The following is a 25,340-nucleotide window of genomic DNA, read 5'->3' as shown; positions in this document are numbered from 1 at the left end:
AAAGAGTTTGGGAAAAATTGCACATTAGAAGTAGTAATGCGTAATTTCAGTCCCTTCGGCGCGGTACCGTTGAGCGTAATATGTGACGTAGGGGATGGCGCACACGTCGGCATTGACTCAGTAATGGCTCTCTGTCATTCTTCATGTGTAATAAACTCTCTCTCTTTTACTTTACTCTCTCTTCCCCTCGCTGTCTGTCTGAGAGTTAAAGGGGGGGGGGGGGGCTGCACCAGAGGGAGGGGGTGTCTCACTATAAGAAGGAGGTTTAACAGCTTGCCCCTCATTGAAACCTAGACAGAAGGTTGGGCAAAGCGCACTTTGAAGCTCCTCAACGATCAGAGAACAGGCATCTTCACGGCCAGTAAAGGTAGGGCTGGGACAGAACTCACAAGAAGGGTACGAATCTGCTTTAATTGATTAATTTCCTTACTTGTAACTGTGGGTTTGGTTTTACTGTAATTGATGTGCTGCTTTGGTTGCAATAACCAGTTTTCTAAATGTTATTGATCATTTATATGACATATATCCTGTGCTGCATCAGGGTTTTCATGATTTACCTTTTCACCTCACATGGTCCAGGTGTCACTGTATTGTTCTAAGGGCAATGAAAAGTGCTTCTTTCTTGTCTTGGTTAACCATTCATTTGTCCAACGCTCTTCTCAAACTGTGGATTACTGTGTTTGTAGATATCAACTGATATATCATAAAATCTGCTCAGATGGTCGATTTTAATGTGTTTGGTCTGCTCAAAGCAATACAATTTATTACAAGCACAACTAGAAGATAAAATAAGGCGTCTTTATTCAAAGTCTGGTTAAATTTATTCTGTTTTTACTGTTCCAAAAAAGTTTTTGCTATTAAAATTGTGAATTAGACTATGTTACATAATGCTAAAAGTTAACAGCACCACCAACAAATCCACCTTCAAGAGAAGACAAAACACTGTGTACAATATTCCAGTGACTTTTAGATATTTGGTGGTTAGGGCTATAAAGTTACCATCTAAAGGTCCCTTCTCCTAATCACACTCTTGTTGTAGTACCCTTGAGCAAAGCATTTACACTGTACTAATACAGTAAGAATACCCTGCTGTCTAAGCAGATACATAATTGTAAAATTGATGACACTATTCTTAATTTTGATTATATTAATGTTTGGCAAAAGTGCTAAGTAAAGGTTAATAATAATAATAATAATAATAATAATAATCCCTTGTGTTAAAAAGCTCATCGGCATATTTTCAGACCATGGTTAAAATGTTAAAATCCTAAACGTTATGGACAGTATCCTCTTTTGTGTCTCATTTGCTTGGGGTTTTATGAGTAAGTGAAAGGTTCTTACGTGTGTATATTGTTCCATTCCTAACTGCAGTCTTATTTATGTGTGTTGTAGCATTTTTATGTATCATCATTTCTTTGCAGTATGGAAACTGATTAATTTTACCATTTGATCCTGGAGGTTAATAAAAGTCCCACCTCCTGTTGTAGACCCCTTAAGCAAGGAAAGTATTCCGGTAAAAATGACCTAGCTGTTCATTGTGAGCAGGTTAACAATGTTAGTCACTTTTACAGAAGACCATCCGCTAAATGTGCTCATGCAAATGTAAAAGATTTAGTCTTGAAACTTAATAATGTTCACATTCATGCAATTTTAAAATATGTAATGATTCATCTTTCAATCATTATCATTCCATATGTAGCTGGTATCTTTTCCTAAGATGACTTACTGTGATATTGAATGATTTTTTTCAAGATTGATAATGATTTTAAGTGAATTTCAACAGGACATTTGATCTATTTCCTGCCTTTTACTTTAACATTGTGACCGTATAGATTCCAATACTCATGCAGTGTTTTATATGTACTGTTTATATGTACAGTATTACAATGCTATATTGACATTATACATTTACATACACATTTATTCATTTAGCAGCCACTTTTCTCCAAAGTGACATACATCTCCAGTACATAGCAATATATATTGCACAGGTCTACTAGTTCCCTTATATTTTTCGAAGCAGCGTATGCTGTATCGTGAATATGGAATAAAATGGAATCTGCTCCTTACAGCAACATTTATATTTTGCTTGTTGTCATGGCAGATCTAATTAAGCTCAAATTAGCAGTTCTTGTTTATTTTTGCTTATTCCCTGTCTTCCCTGTCCTGAGTTCTTCTTTGCCTGCGATTTGTGCTGTTGAAGGGCCGGAGACTGAATTGAAAGGCTCCTTACCTGTGTCAGCCTCCCGCGATGCAACTGCTGGCTGATCTTTGCCAGAATGTGACTGAAACAAAGAGACTTATCTAAGACTGCAATGGAATCCTACATAACTTTAGGAGTCAACTTGCAGTCTAGTAATTCTGGTCTTAATAGCACAAATAAAGCCTAAATGAAGGTCTGGTAAAATTTAATTTTCCTTATGATAGCTAGTTCTCATTTCAAATGCTAGCTAGAGTCGTTACATGTACGTGTTTTATGTGTATTGAAAGCCAGATGTGGTTATAAAATAATCAGGATATTTTCAGTAAACATCTAAGCTGAACTTTAAGAGTTATTGATGTGAAAATGTGACTTTCCGCTGAGCAAATGCAATGCTGAATGAACTGCTGAAATACTGCTACATGCTACACGCTTCCTACGTCTGTCCATAAAGCTTTTTGAATCCAGCTCGCAAAATTGTTATGTGTATGATTTCACTTACAAGAGTAATAAGTCGTTCACTCCAAGAGCCCTTGGGATCGAGAGCTGTCCAGAAGTAATGTGTTTTCATTTGCACAAAGCGTCGGACTATGCGTCTCTTGGATTTTCCAAAGACACATTTGGAAGGAGAGGAAATGCCTCTGTAGGGGGTGTTTGGAGGAAAGTATAACATAAAGCCAGATAAATCCAATCAATAACCTGCGTGCTGTGCACCTAACTGCTCTTCTACGCGTGTCATTAGACGAGGCGAGGTAGGAGTCGATGGGCAAAAAGGCATTTAGGTGTGATGAAACCAGAGGGAAATATGTTTAAAGTAACATTACCAAGATCATCCTATAATAAAGAAAATACATTAACACATGAGAATGAGTGCAGCAGTCCATCAGTATAAGAAAAATAAATACTACACCTATGAATCTGCTATGCAGATGCCTTATGGTTGTGAGAGTAGTGTCTGATGTGAATGGGGGAGCTGTTGTAAAAAAAAAAAAATTGGTTGCACTCTTCTAAAAGGAGAGTGATGATACAATCAGGTGAAACCACAGGGGAGAGCTGAGCAAACGCGTGTAATCGGATTTAACACATTTCTCCAGATGAGTCATTTCTTATAATCTCCTCATAGCAAAAAATGCAGTGTTAAAAATGAAATCATAACAGGCTTTTAATACTATTGTTGGATTTTATATAATTGTATATACACAATACGTATTGTATCTGCATTGTACATCATTTATTACGTACTATATATAATGTTATAATATTAAAATATATTGAAGCATAACATATGCAGCCATAACAAAAAATAACTTTTGTGTAGGATCAGTTTTTACACGTCAGATAGTCATTGTGGTCCTTTGTTAAATATTTTTATTTGACGTTAGGGATATAAAACACCAGTACTCCGATATTCAGCAGTATTATTTGAAATACTGCATTATTGCTGCATCTGCGTTCAGGACTACTGACTGTTGCAGGTTCAAGTCTCACCAAGACTGCAGCCATACCTGAAGCCTTCTATTAAATCAAAGGTCAGTTATGCACATCATTTACTGTGATCAGTAAGAACAAACCAGGCCCATGAAACAAATGCTTAAAATTGATATGCCTCCCTGTGTTTTCTTATTACTCTTTTCTTTCCCTAATCTCTTTTCCCCGTATATACGTCCAAAGAGTGCATTCAATGGGTAACAGCGAGCTTTCATTTTAATACTTTCTACATAAGTAGATTGATGTGAAACACAAGGGCAATGTGCGTCACAGCGGTTAAGGACTTGTAACCTGAAAGTGTGGTAATGTTTAATTAACTTCAATAGCAGCAGTGAAATATCCAACGTACAAGGAAACAAGAGTCTAACTTGTTCGGGATAAAACCAAGCATACAGTTGGTGGTAGGCAGCATAGCCACTTCACATGTAAAATACTTGGGTCTCAACTCCACCACCTACTGCAATGTGCTTGATCAAGGTGCTTACCCAAAACTGATAGTGTAAAAATTACCCCAGTTGTATATATGGATGAAATATTGCAACTGCTTTGCAGGTATTGTCATATAATCAAGTGATCTTTTTCAAAGCAGTAGATCAGTGGTAGAACTGTGAAGGTTCCTTATTATAAAAAAGTTCTGGCTGAATCGTTAAATTGAAGAATAACTTAAAGTGGACTGTGGGTTGAGCGCAGTGTCGTCTGGGTGTCAGATGGATCATTGTGGTCTGTCAAGAACCTGCAGGTGGCTGCTGGAAGCTCTGAGAGGCGCTTCTGGACACTGAACGGGTCTAACTGCACAGCACCTTGGGAACCGGCAGCCCGCGGTGCGGTGGATGGGTCGCTGGCTCATCTATACACAACTGCACACGTCTCACACTGAGGTTGGAACAAAGAAAAAAAACGTGCAAAACATCAATTCCCGAACACAATTTTTATTAAGTGCAATTTCTTCAAACAGGTGCAGTTACACTTAATTCACTCGTGTTGTGTGCAGTTCGAAAAAAAGCCCTTTATTGCTATGATTTCTACTGCCTTCACAAAAGAGTTATGATTTTCGGTGCCCTAGCCAGGCCATGACAGATGAAATCAGTCTTGCAGATGTTTTACACTTACAGTGATTCATTTAGCTGATGCTTTTCTCCAAAGCAACTTACAATGTTAAGGTTACAGTTATTTATACAGCTGGGTAGTTTTTCTAAAGCAGTTTAGGGTAAGTACCTTGCTCAGGGGCACAACATTTAACCATTATAACTATTTCTGAGTGTTTTTTTCTTTCTTTCAAAGGAATATCTGCTTGAAATTATCTCTTTCTCACAATTTGATCACTTAAGGGATTCAGATATTTAGGTAAATATACACCTATAAGCCGAAAATACTGATTGCATCTTCACAAAAATCCAGTTCCCTGGCCCCCACAACATGCCATGTGTAGCCTTGTTTTCCAGATTCCAGCGTCTCAGCTCTAAACAACCTTTCTTTACGCTGTTATATTTCCTAAGAATATGGCCCAAATTTATTTTTCAGTTGTTAGATGTTAAAATCATCTTTCTTGCATTTTAATCTTTCCAGTTGTTTTTTTTTTTTTTTTTTTTCTCGGAAGCAATATATATTTATTAAATGTCTACTAACTGGGTAGCTTGTACCAGTGTGCATCATTTATTTACACCACGTACAAGACTACTGTAAAGAAGGAGGTCCTTTTTCAGTTAATTAATCATCATAAACACTCACATCTCATTTGTCTATTGCAGGATGAGTTCTTACTGTCCCACTTAGGCTGTACTTTTTATATTTGCTATATATCATGTGTTGCAATTATATATAGATGCATAGACAAAGGTATATATGTATAGTGTACATAATATATGTAATGTATGTCTATATGCATAATGTACAAATGTATATATACACATTTCCCATACGGGGTCATGGGGAGCCAGAGCCTAACCCGGCAACACGGCGCAAGGCCGGAGGGGGAGGGGACACACCCAGGACGGGACGCCAGTCCGTCGCAAGGCACCCCAAGCGGGACTCGAACCCCAGACCCACCGGAGAGTAGGACCCGGTCCAACCCACTGCACCATCGCGCTCCCCCAGCCAGACCCTTTATTGAATATTTTCAAAGTTTTTGTTATCATATGATGTACACAACAGCCAGAAAAGGCTTCTTCGAATATGACTTATCCTTCAATATTTAATTTGGATTGCTGGTAAAATATTGTTTTGTAACAGTAACAAGATCATCTTCCACCGTCGAAGACAAACTGTCATATGGCTCTGGGTCTATGTGCATTTTTCATTTCCAGTTGGAATTTTGAACTGGAGCTGAAATAGAGGGCCTCACACAGAGGTTTTATTGTCAGATCCGCTGCACCTTTCGGGAAATGTGACTCAGCGCTTCTCAAAGCAAAAAGTCATTCCATTCTCAATCTATTCAATCCATCCATTCAGACACACTTCATTCTCTTAATGCGACAAACCCTAATTCACACTGCAGTTAACGCAGGTTAGTTATGTTCTAATAAAGAAAAAAAAGCATGTTTAATGCACCTATTTAACAAAAAACGAGACATAAAACTGGGCAGGCTGGTGGAGTGGAATACATGAAGGGAAAAGAGCCTTTATTTTTCTGGAAGCTTCTAACAAATGATCACGCCACCCTGTTCCTCCAGTACTGAAATAATGGGAATTTCCATAAAAAATCTGAATCTAATTCTACAGGAAAAACGGATAACAAAGGCTTGTCATATGAACTAAGAAGGGCACAGATGGGCAGGAACAAGTATCACTGTAATGTAATGTGCCTACTTGTGTATTTGAAATATATGTTGTTCTCTGCAACTCATGACTAAAAATCCATTGTTCATCAGTGACCAAATAATAATGCATTTCCACTGTTTCAAATTTGGAATGTGGTTGCCTATAATTCATTGACGGCCTGGAGCTGTTACCAGGATTGTTCTGTAGAAATTGTCATTATCGGCACTGTTTAAATTGGCCCATCATTTTTTCCACTTATTTCCAAAAATATTTATTCATTCTTAGAAACCTTATACGTCAAAGCAAATGTATGTTTCTTTAATGCGATATGATGTGATGAGATGAGATGATGCTGACACCTGGTAGCCACATGAATGGGGCCCTTCCAGAAGGTTCTGTCCTCCACTTTGTTTCCTCAGTGCTGACTGGCGTGTGTCCGTTGTCACTGTGACCGAGTCCATCCGTCCGTTTGCTGGTCGTTGTCTTCGTCTTTTCCCTTCGACTTTCCCAAGCATTATAGTCTGTCGGAGAGCTTCGTCGTTGTAATACCCTCCCAAAGTACGGTGAGCTCAGTCTCCTCGTTTGCGCTTCTAAGGAGACTTCTGGGGCGATCTGATCCGAAATTTACGTTTGCTTTGCTGCCAGGCTGTGGTGCCCCTAAAAGCCTCTTCCGCAATCACACTCCAAGGGAGTCAGGTGTTCTTACCCTGTTTCCTCTTTTTTTTAACTTTCACACGCACATACCAGTGTAGCAATGGATGAAAACGATAATATGATGTTACGACGTTATGAAACACCTAGAAAAAAACGCGTTCACCGATGCACCGATGAATCCAGCTTTTCGCGTCTTCAATCCCACGCCTTCCTTTAGCTCGGTTCTATCGGTCATACATCACGAAGGATGCCCTGTCAGTTTTCGGGAAGACTGGAGAGAGTGAAAAAGTAGTGGTGCACAAGTGAGCTGCTTAACATGAGAAGTGCTGCCAGGGATCGGTGTGTCTTAAAGTGTTCTCCATCCTGTCTCCTGCTCCACTGATGGATACTGATGGACAGGTCCTCTTGGCACAGCGCTCAGGCTGCCAGCTCCGCTGTCACGCTGCAGTCATGAAGACCCCCCTTTGGACGCTGCTGCTGCTGTGCGTGTGCGACCCGGGACGCTGCGACTGCCAGAGGGACTGCCTCTCCTGCGGCCTTCTCCTCCCAGAAAAGCACGCCTTCAGCGTACTGGTTAGCCTGTCCACACGTCATACCGGTCCACCTGGAGTCTTTCTCGTTCCATGTCCTTCCCCCATACGATGCCCCGCTGGTACCCCTCTCATCATTCCTCCATCCAGCAGGAATGTCTCTCTGCATGTCCTCATCTCTCCACATGTCCTCCACCAAAAGCCACATCTCTGTCCCCGTGTGCTCCATCCTTACCAGCATTTCCCTTAACCTCCCCATGCATCACATGCCTCGCATTTCCTGCTTCACCGTAGTCCAGCTCTCCTATTGTAATCCCTCTCCGAGCTTCACGTAATTACTCTTTTTATTTACTTTCATTCTATTGTGTTTCGGAGCAAACAGTTGAGTTTGTAAATTAAAAGAAAATACAAATGGTCTGCGGCATCAGCGTGCGCAAGAAAGAATGGTGCTCCAAATTAAATCTAGCTAACATCAGAGGAAGGCGTTCATGAAGAAACTGTTAATTTAGTCCAAGATAGCAGCGGTGATTTAATTAACCTGCACATAATTATAATAGTGCGCTACACGCCTGCAGGAGCGCAGCTGGTGCTGCTCGGCACTGGCAGACAAACGGAAGGTCCTGTTCGGTGCACATGGGTCTCCCAGGGGTGTTGGGCTGCTTTCACACTCTTCTAGTAGACACCCCCCCCCCCCACACGCACCCGGCCCAGATCCGCTCACCGCAACAGCGCCCCCTTCGCTGGCCGAGTGGATCAGCACGCGTTCGCTACTTTAACGTCGCGTGACTTCCCTTCAAACTACTGCTGCGCTTCGTTCGGGCTTTTCACCTGAACGCTGAAAGTACGGTGCAGATAGAATCTTATCGGGTACCCCGGAAGTTTTCTTCTCTAGCAAACGTGGTTTGTTTTGAAGTTGGTAACAGTCGTGTGCGCAATTGGCATGTTCTGCCCGCATTCGTTGAGGGTTTCCGCTACGTGCTCTGGTTTCCGCCCACAGTCGAAAAACATGAGGTCCGCGCAAACAGGTGACTCTGAACTGCCCTTCGCGCATGTGTGCGCGAGACAGAGAGAGAGAGAGAATCTGTGTGAGTTACACTGTTCTGCTGTATAATGACTGCAGTGTCTGACACTGTAGGTCACCTTGAATTAAAGGTGTTGGATAAATACTAGTTAATAATGATTACATATCGCTTTGGAGAAAAGCATCTCCTCAGTCAATAAATGTAAATGCAACGCTATTGCCAGCGGAGTGACGGAGCAGGACTTTATGACCAAAATATGTCATTATTGAGGTACTTAATGCGGAAGGCTGCGGTAAGCACTCAGCGATACAGATCGGGGTGCTGAAAGTGTAAAAGGTCAAGCCCTCCGAATGCGCAGCTGAACTCAAGCGCAATAAATGAACGCTATCGTTTATCGCAAGATACGTGTCCGGAAACCGTTTCGCTCCGGTTCGGCCTGTTTTTGATACGCGTTCGAAAATATCGAACAGTTTTTGGCCACCTGGCAGCCATTAACCAAACACGCACGCACGCACGCACGCAGCTCCGGAGGCGCACCTGTCCTTAAAGTCTCCGTGATTTAGGCTCTGGATGCGAGCTGCCCGGCCCCGCGTCTCCGAGCCTAATGAGACGCAGATGCTCTTTCGCGCACCATTACGCCGATCGGCAAAGAGCGCGCGCCGTGCCCGGTGGAGACGGCGATCCCCCCCCCCCCGGGGCCACCCTCAGCGCCTTGTCTGCCAACAGGTGTGCCTGGTGGAGTGCGAGAGCGAGGAGTCGCCGGCCCTCACGTGGGAACCGTGCCGCCAGTCCGTGCAGCGATCGCAGTCGCAATCCCTGCCGGAAGGGGGCGCCCTGCTAAAAAGAGCCGAGGAGGAACTGGCGGCCCCGATGCCCGCAGAGCAGGGAGACGGCGAGCTGCTGCAGCCCGGGGCCCTGCAGCGCTTTGACCACGTGGCGCGGGCCTTGAGGACGGACCAGCTGAGCAGCGCGTACCGAGCCCGGCGGCGCGGGTCCGAGGAAGAGGAGGGGGCCGAGACCGAGGGGGGGGCCTCGGACGGCGACCTCGAAGGGGCCGTCGACCTCGCCAAGAGATTCGGGGGCTTCCTGAAGGGCAGGTACGGATACAGGAAGCTGATGGACCCCGGCAGATCCGTGCAGAAGCGCTACGGCGGGTTCATAGGGGTCCGAAAGTCGGCCCGCAAGTGGAACAACCAGAAGCGCTTCAGCGAGTTCCTCAAGCAGTACCTGGGCATGAGCACGCGCGCCAGCGAGTTCAACAGCGTCTCCGCGGACATCAGCCAGCAGAACGAGATGTAGCGCCAGCCACGACACCCCGCCGCCGCCAGGAGACAGAGCCAAGCAACGAGAAGCGAGAAGTAAAACAAAACAGCGTAGTCAATGAGTGACGGGAGGAACAGTTGATGGGTTTCCATATAGACATCAGGACCGACTTGTTTTGCATTTCCGTGTCTGTTATGAATGCATCAAAAACTACAGAAGAGAACGCATAATAAAATGTGCAAATAAAACTAGGTATTTTTCTTAACGCATCTCATGTGCTGTCTGTTTGGTCAGGTGTGCGTAGAGGCGGCGACGACGCAGAACAGGTCCATCGCTGATAAAATCAGAAAGACATAAAATTGCTTTTCAGGTGGAACATCTGAAGGTTATCTGCTTATTGATAGTGTGATGAGTAGCAAAGCTAGTGAGATGTGTTCCATCCATTGTTCTCCCTGGAAATCGCTCACCTTAAGGGTGTCACGTAGTCGCACTACTGCCACCTGGTGGTCATGGACAGAAACGCTTTCTGGCTAAATTCCATTTCGGTGTACAAAGGCACATTTCAACATGTGTAACAGGGTAAAGTGGTACATGTTAACAGTTATACAGCTTCGCTGCAGATTCGAATCCTACAACAAAAGTCTGGCAAGTTTATCCATGTAACAAAACAAGAAAACACCCATTTTAGCAAATTAAATAACTTTGTGAGCCATTCTTTTTGGCAGGATTTCTCATAGTCATTTCAAGAGTGTGTGTTTGCTTGAAGTATTTATTTTAGTCCTGTTCTGTGAAATTAAATCAATTTGATTGCTCTTGTGTTAAAAAAAAAAAAAAAAAAAAAAAAACTTGTACAGAGAAAAACAAATACTGAAGACAAATAAATTAGACTATTTTTGCTGTCATATGGGGAAGAAGGAGGGGAGGAAAAAAAAAAAAAAAAATTTCTGTCCCATGAACTGATTTTTCTTGTTTTTGTCTTGTAACAAATAAGCAGGTGAAATTCATTTTACTTTGGCGTTTCCTGATAAGTTTTAAAAGGATTTGTAAGACGCTAACCCAAATTAAAACATTCACATCCATCCTGCACAAGAAGTTTCATACATAGTTAAGGAGTTGGTCCTGGAGACGCACATACATATGAATGTACAAGATAATATTTACATAAGCTTTGTTTAAGACAAAACTTATTTTAAATGGTTACAAATAGATCACAGACTTAAAAATAAGAAAGTCTGAACAAAAGTTGCCAAAGACAACTTCTCATTCCTATAAAATTTATTTAAACATGAAAATGACATTTTTCTTACAGAATAACATAGAAAAACTGTTTCACAAGAATTGTATTTTGTACTTTATCCTTTTTACATTTATCAAACACTTGCTGGAGATACATACTTATGAATACTACATATGAACAGTAAAAGTGTTTTTGCTTCTGTGGATTAATGAAACCTCAATTCTAAATTAATTTAAAATAGTCTTGCATGGGACTGGAATTAAGAAGTTTTTGTCACAAAATTGTTAGGAAAGTAACTAGAGTAGTTACATGGTTTGATCTTAGTTGTCATAACATAAAGCACAAGCACTGATTATTCCATAATCCATGTGCAATACTGATCTGACTGCTACACTGGACTGTTGAGTAGCTAAAAACTTCATTAAGATGCAGATCAGCAACTTCTGCTTTGAAATTATGAAGTCTCAATTTTAGGAAAGAGTTTTGAGACTTCAGAAATCATTGGCACCTTGTAACAATTTTTCATTTGGTCTCTGTACTGAAGCTTCTTCATACGGATGTTCGTGTGGAGCAGCTAACGCCATGGGCTTGACTTTGACTTAAAGTCAGCAAACTACCAATCTCAATCACAGAGAAAAGAAAAGAAAAAACCCAAGAGAAAACTAGACACTAGAGCCGATCGGTCAGCAATTCACCAGATATGCCGTTTCAGGCCGAAGAAATTAATATAGTCCGTCTCATGTTTTACATCAACATGTCAGAGTTAATTAGCGAGTCATTCAGGACCCCGTTCGTTGACTATAGAGATGACTTTTTAGCACCATAGAACTACTTATTTACTTATAACTTACCAAAACATTGTGATGAGCAAGTGTCACTTACCCTTTTCTGATATTCACGCTACATTTAAGGTTTAACTTAAAAGTTACTCATGAGAACTTTTCTGAAGGTTCTAAATTTTTCATTAGAAGCTTGAAACTGCCTATGAAGTTAACTTCTGAGAAGTTTTCCAAAAATTTTTCCCCATTTCTTTCAAATTATGATAAAGCTGTAATACTGGGAGGAAGACTGGAGTGACTTCTGCACCAGCTTGATCTAAGAAATACTGTCTTTGACTTCTGCTGCCACGATCATTTAACAATCAACCCACAAAATCACTGAGTGATTTGGAAAACTGGGAAGGATATAAAAAAAAAAAAAAAAAAAAAAAGATTTTGCACTCACAAATCTGCATCTCTTTTACATCCAAATACAACAAACAAAGTTAGAAACCAGTACAAGTAAAATGGCTAAATGAATACAAAGACGATCAAGTGCAGTTTTGATGTTTATCCAGTCCTCTCTCTGTACCTGTAGTTCTTTTTTAGATCTTTGGGCTCTTCTATGTTTTTAACATGTAAGCCCCTGGTAAAAATGAGAGTCAGTGTTTGGTTAAGGAAACACTCATGTCACTTTATGCACATGGCATTGCCGGATGCTGCCTGCACAAGTTTGGCTCGATACCTACAAAGTGCTCATGGTGACACACAGAGCACCGCTCCCAGACATCAAAACCTGGGCGGTTTGTGGCAGTGGGGGGCAGGAAGACACCAAGTAGACAGAGGGACTGCCGGCACTGTACAAAACATCTCAGGTCCATATATGAAAGATTACCCACTTCAGCAAAGTAATTAAAAGTACAAAAAGTATAAAAAGAAAAAAAACCCCCAAACATGGTCATTCCAAGCCTCATGTCAGTCTTTAGTCTCAGAGGTGCTGCTGTCGGTCCACTCGACTTCAATTGTTCAGTCCAGGAAGCGCTGACAGGCCTTCTTCCAGCGGCAGGCAGTGCACCACTGGTCCCGGTGCTCAATCCCATACACCTTCCGGCACTTCTTGGCTTCACCTCGCGTTTTCCTGCGGAAAAAATTACGGTCACAGTCTCTCTCACACACACACACACACACACACACACACACACACACACACACACACGTCACAAGCTCTCGTCCTGGCGGTGATCGCCAAGTTCAACCCAAGCTCATCTCAGACAAGGCTGTTACGGCAATGTAATACCACATACAGCAAAGTAAATGTACTACAATCTACTGACAAAAAAGGACTGGAGCGATCTGAACAACAACATTAACATGAAGAGAAATGAAAATTAAAGCGTATTCAAAACAGAACCAATGAAAAGGACTGACCTGGAGGCACAGTGCCCACGAGGAGGGGACGCGCTCGTCACATGTGGCCTGATCGGGGCGCTGTGTTGCTGCAGCCACTGCTCACCCACACTGACAGAGCGGCTGCGGAAGGGTGTGGCCTGGGGTGGAGGGCAATAAAAATATAATTAAAACACATAGTACTACACAGTCCCAATAAAGCCAAAAGATGACATCCTCCAGCTAGTCACAATGTAGTAAAATTCCCTCAGTTATAAATTCTAATTTCACAAACATAATAATTTGCGTTAACGGCGTTGTGTTCCGTTTTGCACTTCATATCACGGTGTTGAGGAAACTCCAATTTAACGCGCCCCGCTTTACTGCAAATTCAGATATAACGTGATGGGTCATTGGACCCTTTTTTGCTCTTCCTGGAATGTGAGAAACTACACTGAAAGGTTCAGAAGTTGGTAAAGTTTACAAAACTTACTTGAACTTTGCGAGTTAATTGTGTTTTCTTTTTTTAAATCAAAATAGAAGGAACTGCTAGAAAATGAAAACCTTTTCCTGTGAAAGAAACTTTATGCACTTGACACGATCAAGACAAAGTCAAACTAAAGTTGCACGTGACCTGGGGATACCGGAATCAGCCAATTCATGGCTGGAACGCTCAAGAAGAAAAGCTGCGAGCCTCGCTTTGCAAAGTTGAGGAAGAAGCAGGACTAAAAGCCAAACGCCTGAAGGCAGCCAAAGTTGTCAGTCGCGATGAAGAAACTGCTCGTACAGGGAGCCAAGCTCGCTCAGAAGGCCTTCCAATTTCCGGTCCTATTCTCAAAGCTCAAGCCAAGAAGTTTGACAAGCAGATCAACTGAGAAACCTTACAGTTCAAAGCTAGCAATGGATGGCTTGACTGGTTTAAACATCGTAAGGGCATATCTCAAGTGTTAGTGTCCGAGAAATTTGCGACGGCATTTTATGGACCCTAACGATCGCGTTATAACACGGTTTCGCTGTATATAAATATAATGAATCTGTTCTTAAAGCTGTCACTCCATGGTTCACAGATTTTTACGCTCCATTGTGCACCAGGTTGCATACACAATAAGAACCTGCAAGTTCCAGGTTCGGATGTGTTACTGAAGCACCACTGAGCAAGGTAGATGCCCTAATAGAGTATCAATATCCTGTGGAATAAACAAGCCAAACATTTTAAAATGGAGACAACTGGTAGTGTAGTGGTTTGTGTTGCTGCCTCTGGATCCACAGGATGCAGGTTCAATCCCATCTTGGGCTGTAGTACCCTTGAAAGGAGTACTTACCCTAAAATTGCTCCAGTAAAAAAAAAATAATTGTAACCTTAACACTGTAAGTCGCTTTGCAGAAAAGAATCCAGTAGATGTATAGATGTAAATGAGTGACCCAAAAAAAAAAAAAAAAAAAAAAAGCCTTCAGTTCACACAAATGACCACCAGATGGCAGAGTTGAGTTAGTCATGGAAAATCACAGCAGCAATTCCCATCTTGGGTCTATGGGTGGCATACCAAAGAAGCCCCCCCATCTCCACAGAGAATAACTTCAACCGAATTAAATATTTACATTGATTTAGTAACACCTAGAACAGTCCTTATAGTGCTGAAGCTTTATACATATTCCTTTTCACAGATGTGTTTGCTGCATATCCGGGGGGTGCGGTGTGGTTGCCCTTCTCTCCTATTCTAAAACTTGTCTCTGTTCAAAACAAAAGTAGTCAAAACTGCTTTGGCCAGTCGCGCTAATGGTCACAGCTAATCCAGGCGATTCTGCTCGCAGATCCTTTAAGGGTGTGTGCACCAGAGCAATGTGGGGTGGTGGACGAGGCCTCACCCTACGCATACCCGCTCCGCGTGAAAAACCACAGCAAACACTGCGAGGTTCCTGTGCATTGGGGAACACATGGTCAGGGTGTGCAGAGACCATCTGGAGGAGTGCAGACTCAGCAGAACCTTGTTGAACTCTTCAAGAGGTATTGTGACACAGGGGATAGCCAGCCAACCGCATATGACCTCTACAGCATTTCTGATTATGTGTCTGTGTCCATTTTTCTGTTTGCCTGCTGGTCTATGTGACCAGCTTAACGCAAAACAACATTATGATACTACGTGAGTGTGAAACTCCACTTGGCCTCAACCCTTCAACACAAACTAGAAACCTGAACGTTGCCGTTCCACTCTAGAATGATATTTTGCATCACTTAATTGCCTTATAATTTCCTGTTAAAACATAAACCTAGGTAAATGATCAGCTCAATATTATCATATGGTGACACTGCAGCTGCACCACTCTGTCCAGATCACCAGCTGACATCGGCACACTGGGCTCAGAGTGCCCGGGAGTTGACACTTCCTGTGAAATTCCAGTCGCATTACTGCAACAACACAAGGCCAGCACGTCCCCTGCCACAGCTCTCCCGGCAAAACGTGCTCCACTGAGCAGCACCAACAGGTGGAGAGTCAACCCACCTGTGTTGTGTGGAGGACGGCAACTGGAGGGGTCCAGTGGCAGGAGCTCGATGGGACAGGAGCCGCCATTACCTGGACAGGAGGGCAGGCCTGTGGGGCAGATGGGTTATGACCATTAGCACACACACACACACACACACACCTGAAATGCAGATCTTCTTTGTCAATTCACTTCAGCAGGCAGCAAAGTGCTTAAGGGTCTTGACACGTGACTAACGGGGAAATTATTTGCCGAAAAAATAAACCTCTTCTGCACTTGCTCGAACTCAGCTGATTCAGCCCCAGGTTTACGGCCCTCGAACCCTGCCTTGTAGTCAAGGTCACCCCAGTGGTTGCTAGGGTGTGGGATCCTGCAAATGCTGAGTCTCTCACCTGGTAGGAGTGCTCAGATCGAACCTGCCAGAAGCAGCTGGGGGCCGATTGGCTGAGAAGGCCCACCTGCGGCGCCGCGGCACCAGAGGTGTCCAGGATGCAGGGCTGCACAGGGCTGGAGGGAGAGACACAGGAGGACGAGGGGGCCGAGGGCAAGACCACTGGAGGAGTGGGATCCACCTGCCGGTGGATCTCAGAGTAGTAGAAATCCTCCTCTCTCCGGGAGCGCTCGGGTTCGCTGCTCTGTCTGGAGAGAAGCCACCATTTACCCTCTGTTCCACAGAATCCTATTTTACACAGCATGTCACATTATGAGATATACATAAACATAAAAGGTTCTGAGATCAGGGTGTTTATAATAATAGTATCACCATTTTACATGACAAAATTACAAAACCATTACAAAACAACCTGAACTAAGCTGACAATGGCATAACTTTTTTCATAATGCCATCTGTGATAGTTACTGGGCAAAACAATGAGTAAAGTAAAAGTGACCCAAACAGAAAAACAATATACAGAACCTGCCCATTATCGTCTGCTTATCAAGTATGTGTACTTTTTAAACAATCATTGGCCTGCAAATGCAGAAATGTAAAAACTGCAACAACTGAATGCAGGGAAATGTTGATCAATGCATTTTGAACAATTTTTTAAAAGGAATTATGATATGCCAAAAATAAATATATATAAATAAAGTTTAGACTTAAACCCTAGACTAAAAACTGGCACTGAAAATTTCAAGTGTGACACGAAACAGGAAACTTACCCTAAGTGCAGGGTGCGAATGTGCCTTTTGATGCCAACCACAGAGGTGAGCACCTTGCCACAGCTGGGCCACAAACACCGATAGCCCACCTTGACTGAATTCTGATGTGTGTGTGTGAGAGAGAGAGAGAGAGAGAGAGAAGCCCACCCATCAGTGAGGAAACATGAACAAATTGACTGAGAATCCCTGGTAACTCCAGCGCTGTGCCGACTCTTACTTTCCGCTTCCGGGGAGCTGGCTCATCGAACAGCACCTGGTCCAGCTCCATATCCAAGCCCTCATCGGCGGAAGGGGCGTGGCCACCATCTGCCTCGGCAATGGGCGGGGAAGGAGCGGGGCTACTGTTCCCTCGATCCCAGCTCCAGCAACCACTGCTGCCGCTGTCCGAGAGCTCCCCCCCAGCGCTCTCCATCCCACACGAGGCTGTGGCACAAAGAGGGGACAGTTGGTTTCGGTTAGTCTATGAGGCCCAGGCAACAAGTGACTAAGGAAAATACACCAATCCCACCCTGCAATTTAAATCAAAAACCTTTGGAATAAATGTCCACAACTTCACACACACAGACAGACAAAAAAAAAAAAAAAAAAAAGTCTGTATGCTACAATATTATTAAAAATTGTATACTTTTATACAAAGGGATTTACAAATTCTATTTGTTCATTGATCCATCCATTATCAACATCTAGTTTCCCAGTTTGCAGTCACACTGGTGTGGTACCTATCACAGAAGCACAGGGCAGTTGGCTAGACGGGGTATATCGTGGATGGAATACCAGTTCACTGAAAGACAAGTCTCTCACACACACACACACACACACACACGACAACTTAGAGTCACCAGTTCAAAAGAATACCACCTTTGGACTCTAGAAGACAACATATAAACTTCATACAGACCAAGGTGGATCCGAATCCATGTCCAAGCCCAGAGCTGGATGCTTTACTGGGTCAAATCAAATATCTTAAAGGCAGCACTGTACAGAGTTTTTCCATGGACCTGAATGACATTATCTGCAGTCTCCAGTATGGTTTCTCACCTGGGGCCAGTTCCCGTGGAGTGGGGCTCTGAACCACCGGACTGCATGACAAGCTGGTCAGTACCATGGCGGCCATCATCTCATCCATCTCCACTGACTCAGGGCTCTTGTAGCTGCAGAAGGGAAATGCCATGTCAGCTCGGGAAGGAGACAGGCGCCCTGAGAAGAGTGCCAGCTGACCTGACGTGACTCAGAATCCTCCACCCAAACACTCGCCAAAGGGGCGATTTCACAACACGGGCACTCCTGGTGGCTTCACCTTTTTGGCACGTCGATGCTGGAAGACACTGCGCGGGACAGGCTGGGGGCCAGGGTGTGGGCGGCTGTGGGTGTAGTCCACACGTCCTCCAGCTTGCGCAGGACGTGCTGCTCCAGCAGCGGCAGGAAAACAGACACCTCATTGTCCACATGGTTGTGCTGCTCCACAACTCCAGCAACCTCCCGTCCGCCGGCGCTCAGATACACCTGGTGGAGTCGTGGGTGCGAGAGTGAGAAAGAACGCCAGGAAACAGGACCCGAGGCCTGACCACAGTGTACCCGCAATCCTGAAAGTCGATTACTTCAGGCATCTTCTCTCACGTGTACTGTCAGACTAATGTATCGCAGGCAGTGGCTGCTTAATTTGCTTAAATTTTCCGTTTCGTTTCCTGGCATGTGACTCACAGCTGGCAGCTAGCAGTTTCATTCAATTCTCAGTAAGCGTTTCACAATTGGCTAAAATACTCTTTACTTTTTACTTTAACGGGCAACGGCGGACAGCGAAGATGGGTACAGGACATTCGTGTAAATGTCATTACTATCCACTCTGGGGGACACACATTTCATCACCATAAACCCACAGATTCCAGGAGGATATTATGCAGCTTTTTTTTTTTAAACCACACTGAATGACAGAAAACCAGAAATACATGTGGCAAATAACAGGTTCTTGAACATGCCTGAAAAAAAAATACTCATTCCATCTTCTACAAAACCATAACGCATAACAAGATACAATTTTGTTTGGATGTTTTAGCCAATCGTCTTGTAATTGGAAAATACATACATTATATATGGGCTCAGTGTCACATTTCCCGGTTGGAAAAGCAGTACTTTACCTTTTGCCCTGGGTAAAGCTTGACCCGGCTGCAAGGCTGGAATCCAGCCTGGACCCCAGGACCTGCACACACCTCATCCACCTCAGGGCCGTGGGCCCGAGCATCTAACAGCACATCCGTGGTGGGACAGGGGGCCATCACCAGCGCTCCCATCGGAGAGCGCTTCCCCAGTCGAGTCTTTGGCAGCACTGTCGCCATATCCGGCCTGTAGCTCTATCGTACTGAAGTGCACACGCCTTGCTGGGCTTCACCATCCACCGTGAGAGGATAGACAGCTGCAGAGGACACAAAAATTAGTAGCCTGCTCTTCTCTGGAAACCTACATCTATGGATGTCCCCGTTCACCGGAGGAACTGTATTCTCACGAATACAGAGGGTATGAGCAATGCAGCTTCACTACCTACTAAGTGGTGTAGTCCTCCAGGGCCTTATCCTGACAGACATAAGTTTACAAGCGCGTAACTTTAACTAACACATTCCCCATCACCAACTCCCTACAGACTGGTGAACAGGAAAAAAAACACCGAGAGTGGCACTGGGTGTGACAAACAAACCTACAGCAACCGGCCAGGTTCTATATCTAGAGACGACTTACTCCTTCGTAGTTGTAACACGTCGTAATTTCCTTATCATGCATGCTATATTCTAAAGAGCTATACACACACCTGCGTGCAAAAACGAAATATTTTTGGTTTCAGTTGGTTTGCAGGGAACGTATTTTAAACGCATACTGAAGATGTTAGCTTTGCAGCTATGGATATACTCAGTGCACATTGTTGCACTAGGTAGCGCTCATGCCTGACAGTTCCTGGGCTGAGGGTTCGAATCCAGCTCAATCTGTGTGAAGTTTAGACATTCTCCCTGTGTCTGCATGGATTTCCTCTGGTGACCCGTGGCTTGTGTTCCAGGTGAACTGATGACTCTGAACTGTCTGTAGCGTGCATGAGTAACGATGCGAGAGATTGCACTGTGAGGTGTACCCTAGAAAGGCTCCAGACAAGCACAACTCTGTACTGGACAAGCGGTTACTGATAACGGAATGACGTTAGTTAATTTGGTTCCACGTAGTTAGTCAATCACTTCAAGATGATGTTTTAAAAACGGCATGGGTAACTTGACATTATTTTTCTTGATTAATATGCTTTATTTGCATCGGAATACAAGAGTCCTGTACTGAAATTCAGCTGTTGTAGAGCATCTTGATTTAAATGTAGCGTTCCCTTCATTTAAGACAAAATAATCAACCAACATGCGTTACTCAGGCAACACAGCTGGCTTCATCAGAATCCATAGATGTCATGATAAAGTGTGGTAACCGCAAATACTCTGAGTCAGCAGAAATGAAAAAAACCCTCTGATCCCCACTAACAGATGAGAGTCGTGCCCGAGTGATAAAGTTGCCAAAAGGAAAAGGACGCCGGGTTCAATGACGCAAATCTCATGACTAACTATTCCAAAAAGCTATGGGAAAAAACCACATTAACACCTGATATTTAAAGCTGGGGAAAGGTGAAAGTGCATGCAATCATCTGCAAGCACTAAGATGTCACCTTACTGACAAAAACAAAAAAAAATGTGTCCTTTACCATATTTCATCCTGCTTTGATGTCTCTTAACGGTCATGTGCCCCCCCCCCAAAAAATTTTCCCTTCCAGTAAAGAATGATTCATCACCGAGACACTGGATTTGATGCAACAGTTGCAAACATCTTGCTTTAATCGCCATTGGCACACAAGTTCACCAGCAGCTGTAACATGACCATCTCACACCCCCCACCCCATTTTTGACACAAACTGTGAAAATCTATAACTCCCGTCGCTCCATACCCCTTTGTTATAAAGGCCAAAACTTGGGAGAACCTCATTCAGACCCTACACGTGCAGAGATGGGACACCATGAAACTGAAAACAGACGAATATGGCTTCTTAGAGCTGAACACCTCTAATACAAACAGCAACTTACATGCACTGCAACTAAAGAATGGAGGTCAGACAGCACAGTGGCACAGCAGGTAGCACTCCTGTCTCAGCGCCTGGGTGGTGCGAGAGGACGTCGTGGGTTCGATCCCTGCTCAGTATGTGTGGAGTTTGCCTGTTCTCCCTGTGTCTGCGTGGGTTTCCTCTGGGTGCTCTGGTTTCCCCCCACAGTCCAAAGATATGCTGTTCAGGTTCCCCTATAGTGTGTGAGTGAGAGAGTGTGCACTGATGCATGGATGAGTGACATAGTGTATCTAACAGTGTAAGTCACCTTGGTCAATAAGGTGTGTGGGCTGGTAACTACATAGAGTTCATTGGAAGTTGCTTTGGAAAAAAAGTTTCTGCTAAATGTAACTAGAAATGACCCTTCAAAAATAAACTATTACAAATATGTATGAGGTTGTACAAAAGGTACTGTCTTCTTTAACAAGACATCACAGTTACATTATTGTAAGACAGCAACATTTATGTTATAATAATAATAAATAAAAACATAATAACAGTCCTGATAAACTGGCCAGTTGGCCTTTTTTTTTGCAAGACAACCCACCTCTTCGCCACAAAAACTCTGGCATTCCACTACATCAACAAGTTCACAAGTCCTTTTCCCTCCCAAAAATCATTTTCAGAAACCTTTTCATTTATACACTTTACTTATTATTACTACAACGTTTAGTTCCTTAACCGACCCGTCCCGCCAGCTGCATTAATTATACTTGGCCCATTTTCTATTCATATTTTTATTATATGCAAAACTGTATCCACTCACACTAAAATTAAAATACCTGATCGAATGGAGCATCCGGGACTGAGACCAACAATCTCGTTCACAAGTCCGTGTCCTTAACCGCTAAAGATGCCTCACTTTTAGTACCGTAGCGCCGTTTTACCGAAAGCGAAGAAAGTCTTCAAGAGAAACCCTTTTAAACGTTAAAGGGGAGTGTCGCGAGCGCCCCGGTCCAGTACACGTCACGGGGAGGGAGGGGGAAGTGGAGGAGGGAGCGAGAGGGGTGTAGAGCACGCGGACGACGCCGCCCCTCCTCCCGCGCGGCTGGGAGCGACGGACACATTTCTCTCCGAACTACTCGCAACACCACAAATATCACGTGCGAATTCGTCAATGTGCAGCAAAAAGATAAAATAAGAGAGGAGACGCACGCGGCGAGAGGAACGTGTCACGAGCACAGCCACGCCGCATTGATTTAAACACAACTACCGGGGGCCTAGTGTATTATTTGTTTTTAAATACGAGCCTCCACCATACGGCATACCCAGTGAAAATGCAAACTGGAATTAGGATTAGGAGAGGAGTTAGTGTGTTACCGAGCCCCCCTCTAAGTAACAAACAAAAGCGCCAAAAAAGACCCACAACTGCAGGGATGTACAAGTACCGAACAAACTGACTTGTTTAGCGAACTGTGCAATAATTCACTTCAACAACCCACGTCCGTCAGTCCATGTTTTCTCTTACTTCGCTAAGACACAGTTAAGCAATATTGTACACACGGAATACAAACACGAAATTCAAAAAAAAAAAAAAAAAATACAAAATAGCAATAGAAACCTCACCGTATTTCACGCAAAACACACGATGCATTTGAATCATCATCACGCTGAACAAAATCATCTATTTACATTCAGTTTTTAAGCAGCAATCATGCCATGGAAAGAATCAACAGAGTATGTTTTAAAACAAATAAACGTGTTTTAATCCCTGATTTGTGCTAACTTCTGAGTGGCGAATAGCAAAGCAAAAGTGTTGCGCAGAAGGGCTAAAAAAGCAAAGAATTTGCGGGTTAGGCGTTGAGATAAACAATCCGAAGTTTCAATGGATGGTACTCACATAGGTGCCTGGCTCAACACACCCCCTCGCCGTGGGCTCGATCTATTCGGCTGGAACTTGAAAACGCTCTTTTCTACGGCTGCGGGGTGGGCGCATCGAAAACATGCAACAGAGTTTCAACCACGGATTGGAGCAGCGCTGTATTACCAATATGTCAGTGCGCCCTTAGCAAACAATAATCTCACAGCTGCTTACAGTTTCATTAAAAGTGGTTTTTGGCATGCGAAACCCGGGGTCGAATGGTTTTTGAATACTCAATCGGTGCAGTCTGTCGAGTTTACATGCGATCCTGATCGGACTGTATTCCTTTTTTTCCGCACGCCCAGCCGGGGTTTTTTTCCGGCGCTTGCCGTAAACAAGCATACCATGTGGCACGGAGGGGAGCGTCCATTGGTCGAGCGGGGCTTCGCGAGGCACACGCCCCGCGAGCCCGACTTGTTTACACTGGAGTTTGTGAGCGAGCGGGCAGCCGGCCGAGGCCCGCCGACAAGCAGGGGTGTACAGTACAAGGAGGAGCGGCACGTCATGCTCGTGTGATTCGAGTCACACCGACAGCCTTGCTCGTGCAACTCATTTAAGTCACACATATCTGAAATTTAACTGTTAGCATGCGTTAAGCAAATGTGATATAAGTTTTCACATATCAAAAAAAACACAAACACAGCTTGGCCCTAGCGGGGTCACAGCAAACCAGAGCCTAACCCGGCAACACAGGGCGAGGGGGACACACCCAGGACGCCAGTCCGTCACAAGCAAGGCAACCCCAGCGGGAGTCGAACCCTAGACCCGCTAGAGAGCAGGACCCAGCAAAGCTCGCTGCGCCATCGTTCCCCTAGCCAAAAAAAAAAAAAAAAGTGTAAACTGAAATTTATTTAAATCGACGCTTTGGTTCAAGCATATTTGATATTTATTACCACGATTAATACAATACTTGCAATGTATATGACGGTTGCATTTTAGTATTATGATGCTCGAGGCCAAATTATGCTGTGTCCACTGTGTCCCCTGATCAGGTTCGCTATTTTTGGTAAGGATGTTAAAGCAGGTCACGTCGGCTCGCGGAGTAACAAAGAGCTGTAAAAGCCTTGTACGTGCACGGCGGATGGGGGAGGAGTCCCAGCCTGTATGTTACGTAATGTACGCGCACACTGTATAGCGCGCGTCCGGCTGTTTTCGCGATAGCCCGAGCGTGTGACGTCCTCCTCAGCGCTCGCGGCGGGTGGGCGGAGCCTCGCTGTGTACGTGCCCGCGAACACACGCCGCGCTGTGGGACAAGTTGTGAAAGTCGGGACGCGCAGCGCGTGTGGCACGTCCGCGGTGGAGAAAGCGCTCGCGACGGCCATACCCACTGTACTTAATCATCGCGAGTCTTGCGTTGTCCTTGTGATGAAAACTTGAACTTTTTATTAATGCCAGTTAAACTGCTTCAGTTTAATTCAGTCCCAAATCAAATACACCAAAATAACGCATTAAATTGTAACACAGCCCTTAGCTAACCCCAGTGTTAATTTCGAACACCAATCAACGCACTTTCATTGATCCAGCTGAGTACTGTACTGTAGTAATTCGAAGTAACTCCTTGATACATGGTGTTATGGGTAGAACTGGCATTCAAACAAACAACCTTCTGAACTGAAGGTAAGACAGGAGTTCTACCCAGAGCACTACTTGCGGCCCGTGCAGTGGAAAAACCCCACCAAGAAATTATTAATAAGTTGTCCTCACTGGAGCTATTGGTTCTTTGGTTAAGAAATCCATTTAAACAGTGTAGCTTACTTGCACACATCATTCGTGTGTTCAATCACTTTTTGTGGTCGTTTAAAAAATAATTGTATACAAATGACATTTTTTATTGTGAAATGTTTTGTTCTCTCAAATTGAAAAATCATATGGCAAGAAACAACAGGTGTGTAATTACTTTCATATACAGTATTGCAGGTTTGTTAATGTAATTGCACTGATGACCTCTTTTTTTTTGCTTTCTTTTCTTTTCCAGAAGAGCATCATGTTCCTTCAGTAACCCACAGAATGGGGTGTAGAAAGTATTTTCAGAAGATAAGGCAACCTTCTGAAAAAGCACTCGTTATGGGAATAAAACAACTTGCATAATAGGAAATGAGATGCTGAAGGCATTAATACCGCACAACACTGATTTTTACTGCGGACATTTGTTGAGACTGTTGATTCTCGATGCTGCGTTTAGTGACATAAGAAGTCACGGCATCTTGTAAGCAGAAAAACCACTACAGAAGTTTCATGTATATGTCAAAATACAGGTTAAAAGTTTAGAAGAGGTACTGGGAGTTCATAAAAAAAAAAACAATGTTCTTTATTGCCAAGTGCAGGCAGTGGAAAAACAAATATTTTGACTTTAAGCCATTAGCACAAAAGAAGACAGTGTTTGCAGTCATTTTATACAAACAACATCCTGGACAAAAGGTGGGAACAA

General features: G+C 43.7%; 2 protein-coding genes across 5 annotated transcripts; one reads left to right on the top strand and one right to left on the bottom strand.

Annotated features, from left to right (window-relative positions):
• The first annotated feature begins 295 nt into the window (after nt 1-295).
• On the top strand, nt 296-10,755 carry LOC108919596 (prepronociceptin-like). 3 transcript variants are annotated; one of them, XM_029258628.1, is made up of 4 exons: nt 300-367; nt 3,676-3,729; nt 7,499-7,672; nt 9,378-10,755. In XM_029258628.1, exons 3-4 carry the CDS (start codon nt 7,550-7,552, stop codon nt 9,948-9,950), a joined length of 696 nt encoding a protein of 231 aa, XP_029114461.1. In that variant the 5' UTR covers nt 300-367; nt 3,676-3,729; nt 7,499-7,549; the 3' UTR covers nt 9,951-10,755. The 3 variants fall into 3 exon arrangements, with proteins under 3 accessions (XP_029114460.1, XP_029114461.1, XP_029114459.1); XM_029258627.1 differs by lacking the exon at nt 3,676-3,729 and having other exon boundaries at nt 296-367; XM_029258626.1 differs by lacking the exons at nt 300-367; nt 3,676-3,729 and having other exon boundaries at nt 7,337-7,672.
• Nucleotides 10,756-11,696: 941 nt separating this feature from the next.
• Nucleotides 11,697-23,203, bottom strand: znf395a (zinc finger protein 395a). 2 transcript variants are annotated; one of them, XM_018733569.2, is made up of 11 exons: nt 23,087-23,203; nt 22,892-22,970; nt 19,073-19,347; nt 18,235-18,440; nt 17,976-18,088; nt 17,155-17,360; nt 16,938-17,038; nt 16,169-16,415; nt 15,797-15,886; nt 13,338-13,456; nt 11,697-13,047 (listed from the first exon to the last, which is right to left on the bottom strand). In XM_018733569.2, exons 3-11 carry the CDS (start codon nt 19,268-19,270, stop codon nt 12,936-12,938), a joined length of 1,392 nt encoding a protein of 463 aa, XP_018589085.2. In that variant the 5' UTR covers nt 19,271-19,347; nt 22,892-22,970; nt 23,087-23,203; the 3' UTR covers nt 11,697-12,935. The 2 variants fall into 2 exon arrangements, with proteins under 2 accessions (XP_018589085.2, XP_029114391.1); XM_029258558.1 differs by lacking the exons at nt 22,892-22,970; nt 23,087-23,203 and adding an exon at nt 21,834-22,555.
• Nucleotides 23,204-25,340: the final 2,137 nt, after the last annotated feature.

This window comes from Scleropages formosus, chromosome 15 (genome assembly GCF_900964775.1).
Source record: "Scleropages formosus chromosome 15, fSclFor1.1, whole genome shotgun sequence".
In the NCBI taxonomy this organism is placed as follows: Eukaryota; Metazoa; Chordata; class Actinopteri; order Osteoglossiformes; family Osteoglossidae; genus Scleropages; species Scleropages formosus.
Note: the sequence above shows the minus strand (reverse complement) of the source record. Positions and strands in the feature narration are given on the sequence as shown.

Bases quoted from the DNA above. Each gene is read 5' to 3' on its own strand.
- LOC108919596 (XM_029258626.1), top strand. From the start codon at position 7,481: ATGGATACTGATGGACAGGTCCTCTTGGCACAGCGCTCAGGCTGCCAG. The intron at 7,673-9,377 runs GTTAGCCTGTCC...GTCTGCCAACAG, and splicing joins AGCACGCCTTCAGCGTACTG to GTGTGCCTGGTGGAGTGCGA.
- znf395a (XM_018733569.2), bottom strand. From the start codon at position 19,270: ATGGCGACAGTGCTGCCAAAGACTCGACTGGGGAAGCGCTCTCCGATG. The intron at 17,361-17,975 runs GTGAGAAACCAT...TTTGTGCCACAG, and splicing joins TCCACGGGAACTGGCCCCAG to CCTCGTGTGGGATGGAGAGC. The intron at 17,039-17,154 runs GTAAGAGTCGGC...CACACACATCAG, and splicing joins CAGCTCCCCGGAAGCGGAAA to AATTCAGTCAAGGTGGGCTA.